The 15,040-nt window shown below is 35.9% G+C and overlaps 1 protein-coding gene across 3 annotated transcripts in view; it reads right to left on the bottom strand.

Annotated features, from left to right (window-relative positions):
- IMPG2 (interphotoreceptor matrix proteoglycan 2) overlaps nt 1–15,040 on the bottom strand; it is an 89,814-nt gene that overhangs the window by 42,340 nt on the left and 32,434 nt on the right. For all 3 annotated transcript variants that reach the window (XM_058731563.1, XM_058731564.1, XM_058731565.1), the window contains 5 exons: nt 14,807–14,856; nt 13,813–13,895; nt 7,941–8,102; nt 3,847–3,905; nt 2,456–2,476 (listed from right to left, as the gene is read on the bottom strand). In XM_058731563.1, the coding sequence (XP_058587546.1) occupies nt 2,456–2,476; nt 3,847–3,905; nt 7,941–8,102; nt 13,813–13,895; nt 14,807–14,856 (375 nt within the window). The remainder of the gene's footprint in view (nt 1–2,455; nt 2,477–3,846; nt 3,906–7,940; nt 8,103–13,812; nt 13,896–14,806; nt 14,857–15,040) is intronic.

The following is a 15,040-nucleotide window of genomic DNA, read 5'->3' as shown; positions in this document are numbered from 1 at the left end:
TTATAGTTTCTTTGATTCTCTGCCTGTATTTTTTTTTCACCCCTTTCATTTCTTTCTATGAGATAAATTTCCCCCCCACACCTTTTTCCTTTTTTCCAGGATTACTTCATATGGGATAAGTTCCCCCCCCAACACACACACCTTTTTCACTTTTTCCAGGGTTATTTCAACGAACCAATCAACAATCCACCACTACGTGCAGTGGGATAGAGAGCCAAAGACTCAACAACAGAGTGCATACAACACACTCCAAAAACACTTCCTAGAGTACCAGGCCATGGACAGTGTATAACGCTTTTTAATATACTAGTATTCACAGGTATAGGACACATAACAAGCTATTAAAACACGTAAAAGACAGACACCTAGCCAAAATGAGGAAATGGAAGAATTCTCAAAAAAAAAAAATTCCAGGAAGAAATGACAGGCAGAGAATCGCTCAAAACAGATATAAACAACATATCTGAATAAGAATTTAGAATAACAGTCATAGGACTAGTAGCTGGGTTTGAAAAAAAAAACATAGAAGACAACAGAGAATCCATTGCTGCAGAGATCAAAGACCTAAGAAATAGCCACAATGAATTTAAAAATGCTGCCATTGAGATAGAAAATAAACTAGATGCAGTGACAGCAAGGATGGAAGAAGCAGAGAAGAGAATAGGTGAAACAGAAGATAAAATTTTGGAAAATGATGAAGCTGAAAAAAGAGGGACAGGAAATTACTAGACCATGAGGGGAGAATTAGAGACCTAAGTGATTCAATGAAACAAAATAATATACATTTCATAGGAGTTCCAGAAGAAGAAGAGAGAGAGAAAGGGGCAGAAGGTTTATTTGAACAAATTATATATGAGGACTTGCCTAATCTGGGTAAGGAAACAGACATCCAAGTCCAAGAGGCACAAAGAACCCCCTTCAAAATCAACAACAGGTCAACACCATAACATATCATAATGAAACTGGCAAAATACATAGATAAAGAGAGAATTCTGAAAGCATCTAGGGACTAAAGGTCTTTAACCTTTAAGGGAAGACACATAAGTTTAGTATCAGACCTGTCCATTGAAACTTGGCAGGCCAGAAGACAGTGGCAGGAAATATTCAATGTGCTGAATAGGAAAAGTATGCAGCCAAGAATCCTTTATCTGGCAAGGCTGTCATTCAGAATAGAAGGAGAGATAAAGATGTTCCCAAACAAAACTGAAGGACCTCATGACCACTAAACCAGCCCTGCAGGAGATCCTAAGGGGGACTCTGTGAGTGGAAAGCAGCAAAGACTACAAAGGACCCAAGACATCACTGCAAGCACGAAACGTACATATAACACAATAATTCTAAATGAGGAAGTCAGAATACTCTTTTCAAATATTAAATATTACAATGAAGGAGTATTACTGTATGTCTAAACATGTCCATAATTAACCTATAAATTTGCTTCATAAATTTTCTATTATACTTATCAATATTGGAAGAGAAAATTAGTTTTTTTAATGTTTATTTATTTTTGATAGAGAAGGCAGGAACAGGGGAGATGCAGAGAGAAAGAGGGACAGAGGATCCAAAGTGGGCTCTGCACTGAAAGCAGAGAGCCAGATGCAGGGCTTGAACTTATGAACTGTGAAACCATGACCTGAGCCAAAGTTAGCCACTCAACCGACTGAGCCACCCAGGCACCCTGAGAAAATGAGTTTTAAATAAATTTGAGCCCAAAGGCAAAAAAAATGACAAGCAACTACCACAAAGAGTATTGACTATGTTTTTATATTATGCTTTTTCTAAGAAATTCTAGAGTGGATTTTGTTTTGCAAATGAACTATTGAAGAGACGATCTTTCTCCCATTCATTTGCCACTTAAAGTGACACTTGATTATGTTACTGAATGACAGTATACTTGAAAGTGCTTACATTAATGGAAGTTTTTATTCCTATTTTAATTAAGTATAGCTCAACATTTAAAGCACTTGATAGTCAACAGTGTATGGAGGGTTATATAAACTATATCTTGTGAGCTAAATCCAGCCCAGTGTCCATGAGTTAATGAATTTTCTTTTTGAAATAGTTTAAAAAAATCAAAGCAAGAATATTTTGTGACATGTGAAAATTATGTGAACTTCAGATTTCAGTTTCCATAAACTAAGTTTTACTGGAATATAGGTACACTCATTCATTGTCAGTATATTATCGATATCTACATTCATCTGATGGCTGAGTTAAGTAGTTGCAACAGAGAACATATAGCCTGAAAAGCTTAAAATATTTACTACCTGACCCTTAAGTGAAAAAGTTTGCCAACCTCTGATCTGTAAGGAGATGGAAACTGATACTGACACTAATATTGGAATATTGGACACTAATATTGGAAGTTATTCCACACTGAAAATACAACATACCATATTTTCTAAACTGCCTTTCAACCAGTGAACAGTATAAAAAGTGCCAAAAAGTACTCTACCTGCCATTTTCCTTGGGGGACCTGAAAATAAAAATTCAAAGTGTTAAGTAGAGTTTGAGACAGTTATAATTGTCACATCATTCATCAAAGTGCAAGTTCTTAATATATTTCCTCTAAAATGTTTCCTTAAATCAAAATGCTTATATAGTATCAGATGCTGAAAAATGTCTGTAGATTGAAGGAAGTGAACAAAGGCAGAGAGAAGATTCTATTTTAAAAATAATAATATTTACTGTCTTTAAACTTACTTTTTAAACTATTCTTAGGTTTTCTCTTTCTAAATAAGCATTTTTTTTAGTAGATCAGCAGAGGACTCCAGTTGTTGGCATTAACAAAATTAGGAAACTTTTTTTTGGTAGATAATGAGTTTTGTAGTTTAAAATCAATGAAAAGAAAATAAGGTGTTATACAGAAAAGGGCTTAAGGGATTGGGAAAGGTCAGGACTGACTAAACTACAGGATATTGCATAGCCTTTAAAATTCATTAATTTTATGTAACAGACACTTAACAGAACTTCCCATGTGGCAGAAAACTGTGCTAAGTGCTTTACAAAAATTAATTCATTTAATCCTCATTAAGATTATTAAGAGCCATTAGAATCCCCATTTTACAGGTAAAGAAACTGAGGAACAAAGAAGCTACATAATTTACCCAAAGTATTTCTAAAGTTTTTTTAATAAAGCAGAATTAATAGTAAATTATCTTTTTTATACAAATATGACATTAAAACTTGGTAGTTTATCTAAAATCATCTGGCCAGGAGTGCCAAAAGCAGGATTTGAACCCAGGGAAGTTTGCTGCAAGGTCATGTTGCCTTTTAGGTCACATGAGAGGGGTCTTCAAAGGCCTCACATCCTTAGGTTCTCACAGAGGCTTTGGTCACAACTGGAGGAAGTATTCTGTGAAAAGTGAGAAGGCTGAACTGGGGAGAGTGGTCATGGCCCTCTCCCTTGCACAGACAACTACCTGAGTATCTTTGGGTAAATTACTGAAATTTCCTGTGCTCTGGAGTGCTTATTAGAAACAATGAAGAGTGATAATAACTATCTCATAGCATGGCTATTGGGAATAAATGAGTTAATATAGATATGAAGCCTGGCACACTGTAAATGCCACGTACATGCTTGCTGTTATTGCTAGTAAACACAGAAGTCGTGACAAGAGAGGGTGCCAAGTTTAAGATGTTGGCACTATTAATTATGCTGTGAGGTTACACAGTAACCCTACTCATGCTCCCCTACATCCAAGAGCTGGGCCACAACTATCCTCCAAATGCCCCAAACCCTAAGAATACTGAGTCTAGCATGGGGGATAAGAGAAAGAGCTAAAAAAGGTATTACATTGAAATAAAGAGTGCTACTGAACATGTACATTTTTAGAGTCTGCTTACCTAAAGTCAAGTACACGGATGTCTTTATAGCCTGGTAACCCAGTAAATGCATTTTCAACCTGTTAAAAATAAAAATAAAATTTATAGCTATGTAGAAATGTGAAAAGGTACATATAAAATACTGCTTTAAGAGCTGACTATAAAGTGCGCTGTTTATAAGTGGTGGAAGCTTGTACATGTATACAGATACATAGTGGACAGAATGTTATGTAAGAAAACTATAATAATTAACCTTGTTAGAAAATAGTTTTTAACACAACACTGCCACATTTTTCTTTCACATTAAGGTTTTGATATGCTTTAATATTAATTTCTTTCCAAATTTCTAATATAATTTCTTTCCAAGAAGTTGTGAAAAGCAACTTCTTGTTGGCAAAACACTGCTTTTTCCCTTGTGGGATGAAATGTAGATAAAAGCATTAGTTTCCCCCCCAAAAAAAGCTACAATAACATTTTTAAAGGTAATTGTTTGGATTAGAAATCTGGTGCAGCATACACACTCATAAACAGTGAAGTATTCGTTTTCTTTCAGTGTAAAGTTTCTGAAGGCATCTGTTTCCTGTTCCTACAACACGAGGGAACTGTGAACACAATCAAAATTAGAAAATAGTCCACAAGCTGAAGCTCAGTCCCCAGAAGAGAGGCCCTATTGATTGGGTGTCATGATGTAGGTTATGAAGCAGTGACCAGGTAACTAAATTGGTCAAAAGCTCAACTTAGGAGCATCACATTGACAGGAAGCAAGTAGATATTTAAGATCCAGCCATGTAAATCAATATAAGCCTAGTGAATAGAGGGTTGGAAAGAATGCTAACTGAACTAAAAATCTAAAAATAGTCAGGTCATGCATAAATATGTATTTTAACAACATTGAGCATTTAACCCAGATTTCAGAAGGTGACACTCTCACCAGAAAAGTCACAATGGAACCAACACCAGAACAAAGAAAGGAAGTTATTAATGGATTCTGGAGACATCTCTCTCTGGGCATTTGCTTTTAAAGCCAAGTCTTGATAAAATTGGGGGAATGGGATTTTTTAAAAAATCATGGATCACCGAAGACCTTAACACCTTAAGGATAAAGAATCCAAACCCATGTAACTCTTTGGCTATCATAATTTGCCTTGTTTTATTCTCTTAGAGGAAAGACAGAGGTGCCATAATTCTTGTGGGATCAAAGTAGAGATGGAATCCGTAGAATAGGAATTTGAAAATGAGTCAGTCTCAACTGTTTCTGCTGGCAAAGTAAGTGCCTTATTTTATAGAACTAATACTGCCCTGCCCACCATCCATATCAGTTTTCATAAGATTAAAATGAATGCACCTGAAAGTACTCCATTAACTGAAAAATGCAATACAACTGTATGTTATTATTATCACTAGGCCCATATCATTTGGGGCTTTGCCATCTCTTGAGTCTAACCACATACAGGTATTCTAATTCATCACATCTGGTTAGCTATCATACAGGTGTCCAGCTGAATCACTGCTCTTTATTAACATCAAGATTAATAATGGGTACAGCCTATTGAATGACTTCTATGTGCCTGGTGCTTTGCAAAAGCACTTCTAATCCTTGCAATAATGCCAAGAGATACCTATTTTCCCAGTTTTATAGATGAGAAAACGGAGATATCAACTAACTTACCCAGGGCCATGCATTTGGTTATGTGACTAAATCAGAATTTATTCAACCCGAAATCTTTCTAACACCAAAGCCCGTATTCTTCCCAATGAATTTCATGCTTTCTCCTCTTCTTCTTCTCCCTGCTTCATGATAAGGATGTTACAGAATTGGGACCAGGACTGGGAAAACTGTGAAGCTCACTTTAACTTCTCAGCTGAATTAAAATTAAGGGGAATGTACATGGTATAAAGGAAGGAACACTTTGAAGGGAAGGAGACCTGATTTTCTCTTCTACTCCTAGAGGTTGAAATGACCATGAACAATTTACTCAGCCTCCTGAGCCTCATGTGTAAAATGGAGATGTTTACTCTCATGGTTGCTGTTAGCCAACAGACCAAGCAGCTTGCAGAACATAAGGCACAATACAAGGACACTGTGTTGATGCTGTGGCTCTCTTCAGGTATCTATGCTCCCAAGCCTATCATGCTGACCTTTTTCTCTCTGATGTCATACTTGGTGTCATCCCACGCTTATCTTACTCTTCTCATTTAAAAAAAGCAATTGCTCCTGAACCTCAATCCTCTTTAAGCAGGCTTTCTTTTTCCTTGTATGTCTTCCCGTGTTATTACCCAGGAAATAGTATTAAAGGAGCAATCCCTGTGACTGTGTCCTAAAGGGAGAGAGCTAGAGGGGCCCCCTCAATTTGCAGTAAACACAGTGGCAGAACCTTTCAGACACACAACCTCTGACTCTGCCGTTTTACACAAAGAAGTGGCTGTTGGTAGACATTTCACTGCAGGTAAGGGGATGGGGCTATACAGATTGGCCAGGGAAGAAACCATTTCATGGTAGGCCTAGACCATTCATCACCCCCCAGATCACCTCAAACCAAGAGCTATCTACCTCATAAAGTCTCTGTTGGAGATGTTTTTCAAAATGTTTATTAGACTTCCTATAAATATTCAGTCATACAGTGCAATTGTTTATCTAAACACTCAGGCTTATTAAGGTTCTTTACTCCAAGAGCAGAGAGAACCAGAGAGCTGATCCAAGACACTATCTGATGCCAGGTGGCCACTAGCCTGACTGACATTTCTTCCACATACCATACAGCCTTGCAACTTGGCCACACAGCTAGGAAAATTAATTGTCTGGCTTACACTCTCCATGTCTGATGGCTACAATGATGCTGTTTGGCTGAGAGATGCATATTTCTTTTTCTCATCTAGACACAGTGTCTAGGGAAGGAAATGAGTCCAAGGTAATGGAATTGGAAAACTTGGGCAAGGAGAGCCCCATCAAGAGGGAATGGAAAAGAAATAAACAGGAAGGAATGATGTGCCCTGTCAATGGACAGAGAGGGGAGATGGGCACTGAATGCCTCACCACACAAGAGAAAATCTACACAAGAAGGGGGCCAAGTATGGATCATTTTTAACTGAAAAAATCTTGAGTTCAAGTCCTATATAGAATTCTTCCAGAAAGTAAATTTGCAGGATAGTCTAATGTATGATTCTTTAAAGACCTTTTTAAAATTACCTCCAACCAAGGCGCCTGGGTGGCTCAGTGGGTTAAAGGTTCAACTTCAGCACAGGTCATGATCTCACAGTTCGTGGGTTCAAGCCCCACATCAGGCTCTCTGCTGTCAGCACGGAGCCCACTTGGGATCCTCTGTCCCCCCTCACTCTGTCTCTCCCCCACTCATGCTCTCTCTGTCTCTCCAAAATAAATAAACATTTAAAAAAATAAAAAATAAATAAAAATACCTCCAACCAAGGAACAGAGATAGGAAAATTTACTTTTCACTGGATACTGTTTTGTCCTTTTGGACTAGGTACTGTATACTACCCATGTGTTAACTGCCTCAAATTTTTTAATTTAGAAAAAGAATATTAAATATGAAATTAAAAGAAATTAAATTTAATGTTCCTTCAAGAAAAACGATACAATCCATGTAGTTTCTCAAAGATATGCATTTCTCCAAATACTGTCAAGTTAAAACCATGCCACAGAACATACTCTTCTTTGGCTGTGCAGCAAAAGTTTGGAAATAGTATTTATTTGTTAGCAGATGGCAAAGGTGTGAAAGGTTTTGCTTCAATTAAATAACTCATCTACCTTTCTGTGATCTTTTTACAGAATTTTCTGAAGAAGTGGCTAAGTTACAGCCCTCTGTACCAAGTAGAAGAGTTTGATTCCTTAACCCACCTTTAACCAGTCTTGTGAATATGGGAAATTTACAATCCCAGCAAAATTTCTTGTTGGAAGGAAGGAAGGAAGGAAGGAAGGAAGGAAGGAAGGAAGGAAGGAAGGAAGGAAGGAAGGAAGGAAGGAAGAGAAAAAAAGGAAAGGAAAGGAAAGGAAAGGAAAGGAAAGGAAAGGAAAGGAAAGGAAAGGAAAGGAAAGGAAAGGAAAGGAAAGGAAAGGAAAGGAAAGGAGGAAGAAAGAAAACCAAAAAATCACCCACCTCTGAAATAAACTCTTCTACAAGGTGCTGGTGCTGAAAGCTGGAGGGATCCTGTAGTTCTTCCCTATATTGCTCTCCCAAAAGGTGGATACTAAACTCTGCAATCTGCTCAGTTGCTGGTTTTGTGGTTTCTTCCATGACATTCTCAATTTCATTACTAATCTGGATTTTTAGAGAAAAGGCAAAAAAATGTCAATGTTTACTCATGCAACCAACAAATACCTACTGATTGCTATATATCAGACACTGTGCCAAAAGAAACTGCTAATGATGGCCTTTTATATAGTGTTTGACTTTGGAACTAGCTGGGTAGACTTTAAGACATAGGCTAATATTAAAATTACTGTGCATTTGTACATTCCTTTGAACACACAAAGACTGCTTCAGGGAAAGACCGGAAAAATTTCCAGATAACCACCAAAGTTGACCATCTGTGAGTTAAAAGAGTTGACTATACTATTATTATCATCTAAAAATAGCCTAGAAGAGCTGTCCTCAAATTTTTTGGTCTCAGGACGCCTCGAACTCCTAAAAATCATTAAGAAATACAAAGACATTTGGGGTTTTTTTGGACTATCTCTATAGATATTTACCAAACAAAAAATTAAAAGAGAAATTTTAAAATATTTGTTAATTCATATAAAAATAATAAACTCCTTGCATTGTAAAAAGTAATAACATATTTTGCAAAATAAAAAATTAACATGTAACATTGTTTACATTTTTACATACTCTTTAATTTGGTTGGCTTAATAAGAAGACAGTAGATTCTCATATCTGCTTCTACATTCAATTGGTAGCACTATGTTGTTTTAGTTGAAGTATATGAAGAAAAGTATTAAGGAAGGGAGAAATGTAGATACACATAGACATAGACACAGATATATAGATATATATAATATATATTTTGAATGTTTATTTTGTGAGAGAGAGAGCTCATATGTACATGCAAGAGAGAGTGCAGAGGGACACTCTGGGGGAGGGACAGAGGGAGAAAGAAAGAGAATCCCAAGCAGGCACTGCTGTCAGCACAGAGCCTGATGTGGGACTCGATCTCATCAATGGTGAGATCATGACCTGATCCAAAATCAAGAGTCAGACACTTAACCAACTGCACCATCCAGGTGCCCCAGGAAGGGGGAAATATATTAATAGCCTTTTCAAAATTGTACAGATACTTTTTATTTTTTTAATTTATTTTCTTAATTTACATCCAAGTTAGTTAGCATATAGTACAATGATTTCAGTAGTAGATTCCTTAATGCATCTTACCTATTTAGCCCATCTTCCCCTACAGCCCCTCCTGTAACCCTCTAATTTGTTCTCCATATTTAAAAGTCTCTTACGTTTTGTCCTCCTCCCTGTTTTTATATTATTTTTGCTTCCCTTCCTTTATGTTCATGTACAGATTCTTTTTAGATACTACACCAAACCCAACAAGTGGTAATTACTTAAAGATTAGTTGCTGTGTGGAATCTGAAACAGTATCAATGAACGTTTTGTATTCTGTAACAGTAATATCCAGGTCTTCCAGTGGCCAATGCTGTAACAATTTGAACAAAATAAATAACTGATTATAATCCAAAGAATAAAATAAATATCCATGAGTCCATATTGATAGAAATAGATGATTTAATAAATAAACGAGAGTCGACATAGTCTCTTATGGAAGAATTCCAATTAATAAATGTAAAAAGAATGAGGGAAATAAAATATCGCTACTAGAATGCTATAGTAATAACTGCTACATGGCAGATACACTTGAGCTCATCCAAGTTCCTCCATTTTGATACACAAGAAGAGGGGCTGGAATGGAAGAATGGCTAGCCTAAGGGCCCAGAGCAACCCAATGGCAGAGTCAGGAAGAGACTACAGAGGCTATGCTTCAGTGTATCATTTTTTATCCTTGACAGATCATATAATCAGACCTTCATAACCTCAGAATAGGAAAGAACCTCAATGATCCTACCATCCCTTGTGATGCTTGAAATTCTCTCTACAATATCCCTGACAAATGGCTGCTCATCTTCAGTTTAAATGTCTCTGATGAGAAAGAGTCATGATTTTCAAAGACAGACATTACATTTCATATGAAAAAGCTCTCATGGTTGGAAAGTTCTTTAACTTTTTTTTCTTCTTTGCCCTTCACAACTTGGTTCCTGCTTCCCTTTTCCAGACTCATATTCCTCCCCTCCCCCTTTCACTATCTACTCCAGCCACGTTAAATTCCTACTTACAGACCAAGGAATGGGCTAATTCTCTCATCTCAGGCCTGAGCAGTGTTATTCCCTTTGCTTTGAGACCTCAGGCCAAGACCCTTCACCTTTCTCTTCTTCTGGTAAGTTCTATTCACCCTCAGTTCAGACCTCACTCCCAACAGAAAATTTCTCAGAACTGCCCCCTCAAAACTGACCCAGTGCTCCTAATGTTCTACTTCATTCTGCATTTGCCCTATCATAGTGCATACCATACAGAGATTATAGTGCATGTTTACTTATCAGTATGCCTCCTAAAACAGTAACAGGCACATATCAGGCACATATATTTTTTTGGCATTTTTATTAAGGTATAACTGATATATAACAAACATACATTACTTTCAGGTATACGATGTAATGATTCAATATTTTTATGTATCGAAAAATGATCATCACAATAATTCCAGTTAACATCCATCACATACACAGAAAATTTTTTTCTTGTGATGAGGACTTTCAAGATCCACTCTCCTAAGTACTTTCAAATAAGCGATATAGTATTGTTAACTACAGTTACATTATGTACTTTACATCCCCATGACATATTCATTTTATGACTAGAAATTTATACATCTTGTCCCCGTCACCCATTTCACCCACTTCCATCCAAAGTTCTTAATATTAAGCCCAAATATATTTTCCTATAAGTTCCACCACTGATCTCAGTTCTGTAATCTGGGACATATATAAAAATTGTAGTCACCAGACAGCCTTTCAAATAAGTATAGACAGCTATCATGACTTCCCTGACTCCTTTAGCTCCTCTCCTCCAGACATTTCTCAGGCTCTTAATATCTTCCTTAGAGTGTGGTATACACAAGTGAGGTCTGATCAATTAAAACATGATAGGATACCACCTATTATAACAGATTCTATATTTCTATTAATGCAAAGTACAGCTACACTAGTTTTTACTAGCTCTCCCCTAGTAACTGCATCATACTGCTGATTCATATAGAGACTAACATCAATAAAAACTCTTAGTCTTATGTAATTTTACACAAAATTTTGCATTTTTCAATATTAAATTTTATCTTGCTAAATTTGGACAGAAACTTCCATTCCCAGTATTATCATAAAAGAAATATCCTTAGTAATATTGCTGCTACAGAAAGCCTAAACTGCTGAATAAATATTTTTTAATGTTTCTAATGCATAGGTGGTTTGCAAGAAAGTTAAGGAAATCCTAACAGGTCAAGAAAAACAGGTTAGAAAAATCAAGAGAGATGAATCAGTGTTGCATGAGTACACAGTATATCTGCTGATCCTTTGTAACCTAGACTTTAGTTTTAAATGCCACAAAAGGGATAGGATAAAAAGTTAAAGGTCTGTACATTTTGAAAGGTCAGATCAAAGACTCCCACATAATGGTGAAGAATATAGCTACACTTCTGGTGAGCATAGAATAAGTACAGACTTATCAAATTACTATGTCATACACCTGAAACTAAAGTAATATTGTGTGTCAACTATACTTCAATTAAAAAAAAAAAAGATTCAGGGCACCTGGGTGGCTCAGTTGTTAAGCATCCAACTCTTGATTTCAGCTCAGGTCATGACCTCACAGTTCAGGAGACTGAGCCCCACATGGGGCTGTGTGCTGACAGCATGGAGCCTGCTTGGGCTTCTCTCTCCCTCTCTCTCTGCTCCTTCCCCATGTGTGCACGTGTGCATGCACTCTCTCAAAATGAATAAACATTTAAAAAAAATTTTTTCTAGAATAAGGAAATAAGAAATTTTCAGACAAGCAAAATCTTAAAAGGAACCAATGAGAGACTCCCACTAAGGTATTATTAGAAGCATATATTTCAAAAAGAAAATTATCCTAGAAGGGAGATCTCAAATGCACAAAAAGAGGGGCGCCTGGGTCCCTCAGTCAGGTGAGCATCTGACTCTTGATTTCAGCTCAGGTCATCATCTCATGGTTCGTGGATTCAAGCCCCACATCAGGCTTCCCACTGATAGCTAAGAGCCTGACAGGGGTCTTCTGTCTCCCTCTCTCTCTGACCCTTGCTGTGTGCTCTCTCGCTCTCTCTGTCTCTCAAAAATAAATAAACATTAAAAAAAAATTTAATGCACAAAAAGAATTTTATGAAAATAAAATAATACACATCCAGGTAAGTGTAAAACAAATTTTATGTGAAACAAACATAATACTGTCTAACTTGTGGGATTAAAAAGAAAACTAAAAGAGAAATAAAGAACAAAAATATTTAAAAACAGAATATAAATCAGTAAAGAGATTATTTGAGTAACAATGTTCTAGTGTTCCTCATTGCTCAAGATAAGGATTAAGATTTGAAAAATTTACATTTTGCTAGATTATACATTATAATTCATGGGGTAATTTATAGAGTATATATATATATATTATATAGAATGTGTTACAAATATTATATGTAATAATATATTACATATTATGTAACATATAGGGTAACTACTAGCAAAACAGAAATGAGGTATACAGTTTCTAAAACAGTAGATGGAAAATTAGGAAAATAAGGAAAAAATGAACTGTAAAAATAACTTCGGGCTTCATTTTGAACTAGAGGTACAGGGATCTAATTCTTGTTAGGTATCTTTATACTGCTTTGTGTTCTTACTGATTCTATAAATTGGCTTGAAATTATCCTCTCTTTTAGATATTAATGTTCCAATTATATACAATTCAATTATGTACAATTCCTTCATGTTTATTATAGGGAATTCTATCTCATTCCATAAATGTTCCCATACCTAAACCATAACTATTGTGCTTCAAGTTCAGATCCATGGTATCACTTTTTATTCATTCATTCACAAATATTTATTGAATGACATTATTTCCCAGCACCATCTAGTCTGGACGAAGTTGTACAGAGGGTAAATGTATTGATTCAGGAATCAGCTCAGGGGTCCAATATTACTACCAGCTTTGTTCAGTGAGAGGGAAGGTGGGGAGGCAGAGTAGGCTGATGTAACATGATTTCACAGAAGTTAAAATGTTGAAATTGGAAGAAAATGTGCAAGGTAACTAAACTGCATCTTTCTAGTGAATATGTTCAATCAGAGTTCGCACTGTATTAAGTAATATAAGATTTATGAACCCCAAAATTTTTAAAATTCATATTTAACAAAATTTCTAACAAAATATTTCTATCTTCCTAGGCAGCCTGTGTACTTTCTTTTTAAAACTGAATGTTACAGAAAGTAAACTTAATATTGTTTCATGGACAGGTTACTGTTAATAATGATGCATTTAAAAAACATGGTATTTCTTGATTTTCAACTGCATAAAACCTACATCCTTTTCCTCTGAAGAACACAGGGAAATAGAAGAACATAGGCAAATGACAGTAAATTATGTCACAAAGCCCACAAGTGACAATGAGTTTACCATGATAATTCCCCAAGCACAAGTCATTTCATTTACAACTTGAAGCTCTCTCTTGCAAAAGCAGATTGACTCAACTCTCCAAGGAATCTTAGGTTCTTTTTAATATACTGGTTTTAGAATCTACATTTCCATAAAGGAAACCACATGAAGTTTTGTGCAGTTTAGCAGTGGAACATAAGTCTCTCTTAACCCTGTTCTCCATGTTAGAAACTAAATAACAAAACAGAGCATCACTCACACTCTCCCCAGGCCTCTCCTTGCTGCTCTCTGAGATACCTTCAGAGGTGGTCACCTCTGGATATGGAACACTGACAACAGCACCTAAGTAGAAAAACAAAAACATGTACATGAACGTAGTCCCTAAGTCAGAATCATATCAGGAAATAACGAAGCTGACTTCAAAACCATTCCTGTAAGTCATTTGCTTTATCATCCTGGAAATTCAGTACATTCTAATCTTAAGAAACATTTGCATAGAATCTTCCTAGAACAGAAAATAATTACAACTCATTCATTCAAGCAACAAGCATTTAAAGAGCACCTACTATATGTCAGCCACTATGTAAGATTTGTTAAGGATACAGACAAAATTTTTATCCTTAAGGAGCTACCTAGTAAAGGGACAGATACTGAAAAATATAATGTTACCCGATAGGGAAAGTGGGTGAAGGTTGGACACTGGCTAGGAATTGATCATTGTTGAAGCTTGGCCTCATTGTGCTATTCTATTTTTTTGTATATGTTTGAAATTTGCAATAAGGAAAAGCTTTTTTAAAAAAATTAAAAATAAAGAAAGCAACTTCCAATTCATAGGAAATACAAAAATCAAGGAAACATGTTAAAGTACACCACAGAATGCAATCAAAAAAATCCTTACTCAGAGAAACTTGTAGAAGACAAATGACAAATGGTGGAACTAGAAAGGTTCTACCTGTTGGCATAAGCAGTGGTTACAGAGTGTTTGCCTTAAAGTAATTCTTTAGGTCATACACTTGTATTAAGTAGTTTTCTGATTTTTATTATACTTAATAATTAAAGGTCTTTAAGTACCCACAACATAATGCCTTAAAATAAATGAAAACACAATTACTTTTTCTTGAGACTCTTGAACAACATATAAGGAGAGAGAAGACTGGTACTTTTTAAATTTGAGGTGGAACGTGTGCTTGCTTACAAGATCATCTTAAACCACAAATAATTTTTAAACAGTGAATAAATGCACAAGAACATACCTCCTGATGTTGGGGCATCACCAACAGGAACTGGAGATAACAATTCAGGGCTAAGGTAAAAAATGTTTAACATTAATAAAAATGATAGAAATATGTGGATATATTTTGGGGTTTATTTTCCCAAAAGGAACTCACTAGATCTCCAAACAAGTGTTTCCAAACCCAAGTACTGATTTAACAAGGTTTAAGAAATAAGAGTTTTCATAATTCATTTATCTTACATGTATTGATCTC

The sequence above is a fragment of the Neofelis nebulosa genome, chromosome 5, assembly GCF_028018385.1.
Source record: "Neofelis nebulosa isolate mNeoNeb1 chromosome 5, mNeoNeb1.pri, whole genome shotgun sequence".
In the NCBI taxonomy this organism is placed as follows: Eukaryota; Metazoa; Chordata; class Mammalia; order Carnivora; family Felidae; genus Neofelis; species Neofelis nebulosa.
Note: the sequence above shows the minus strand (reverse complement) of the source record. Positions and strands in the feature narration are given on the sequence as shown.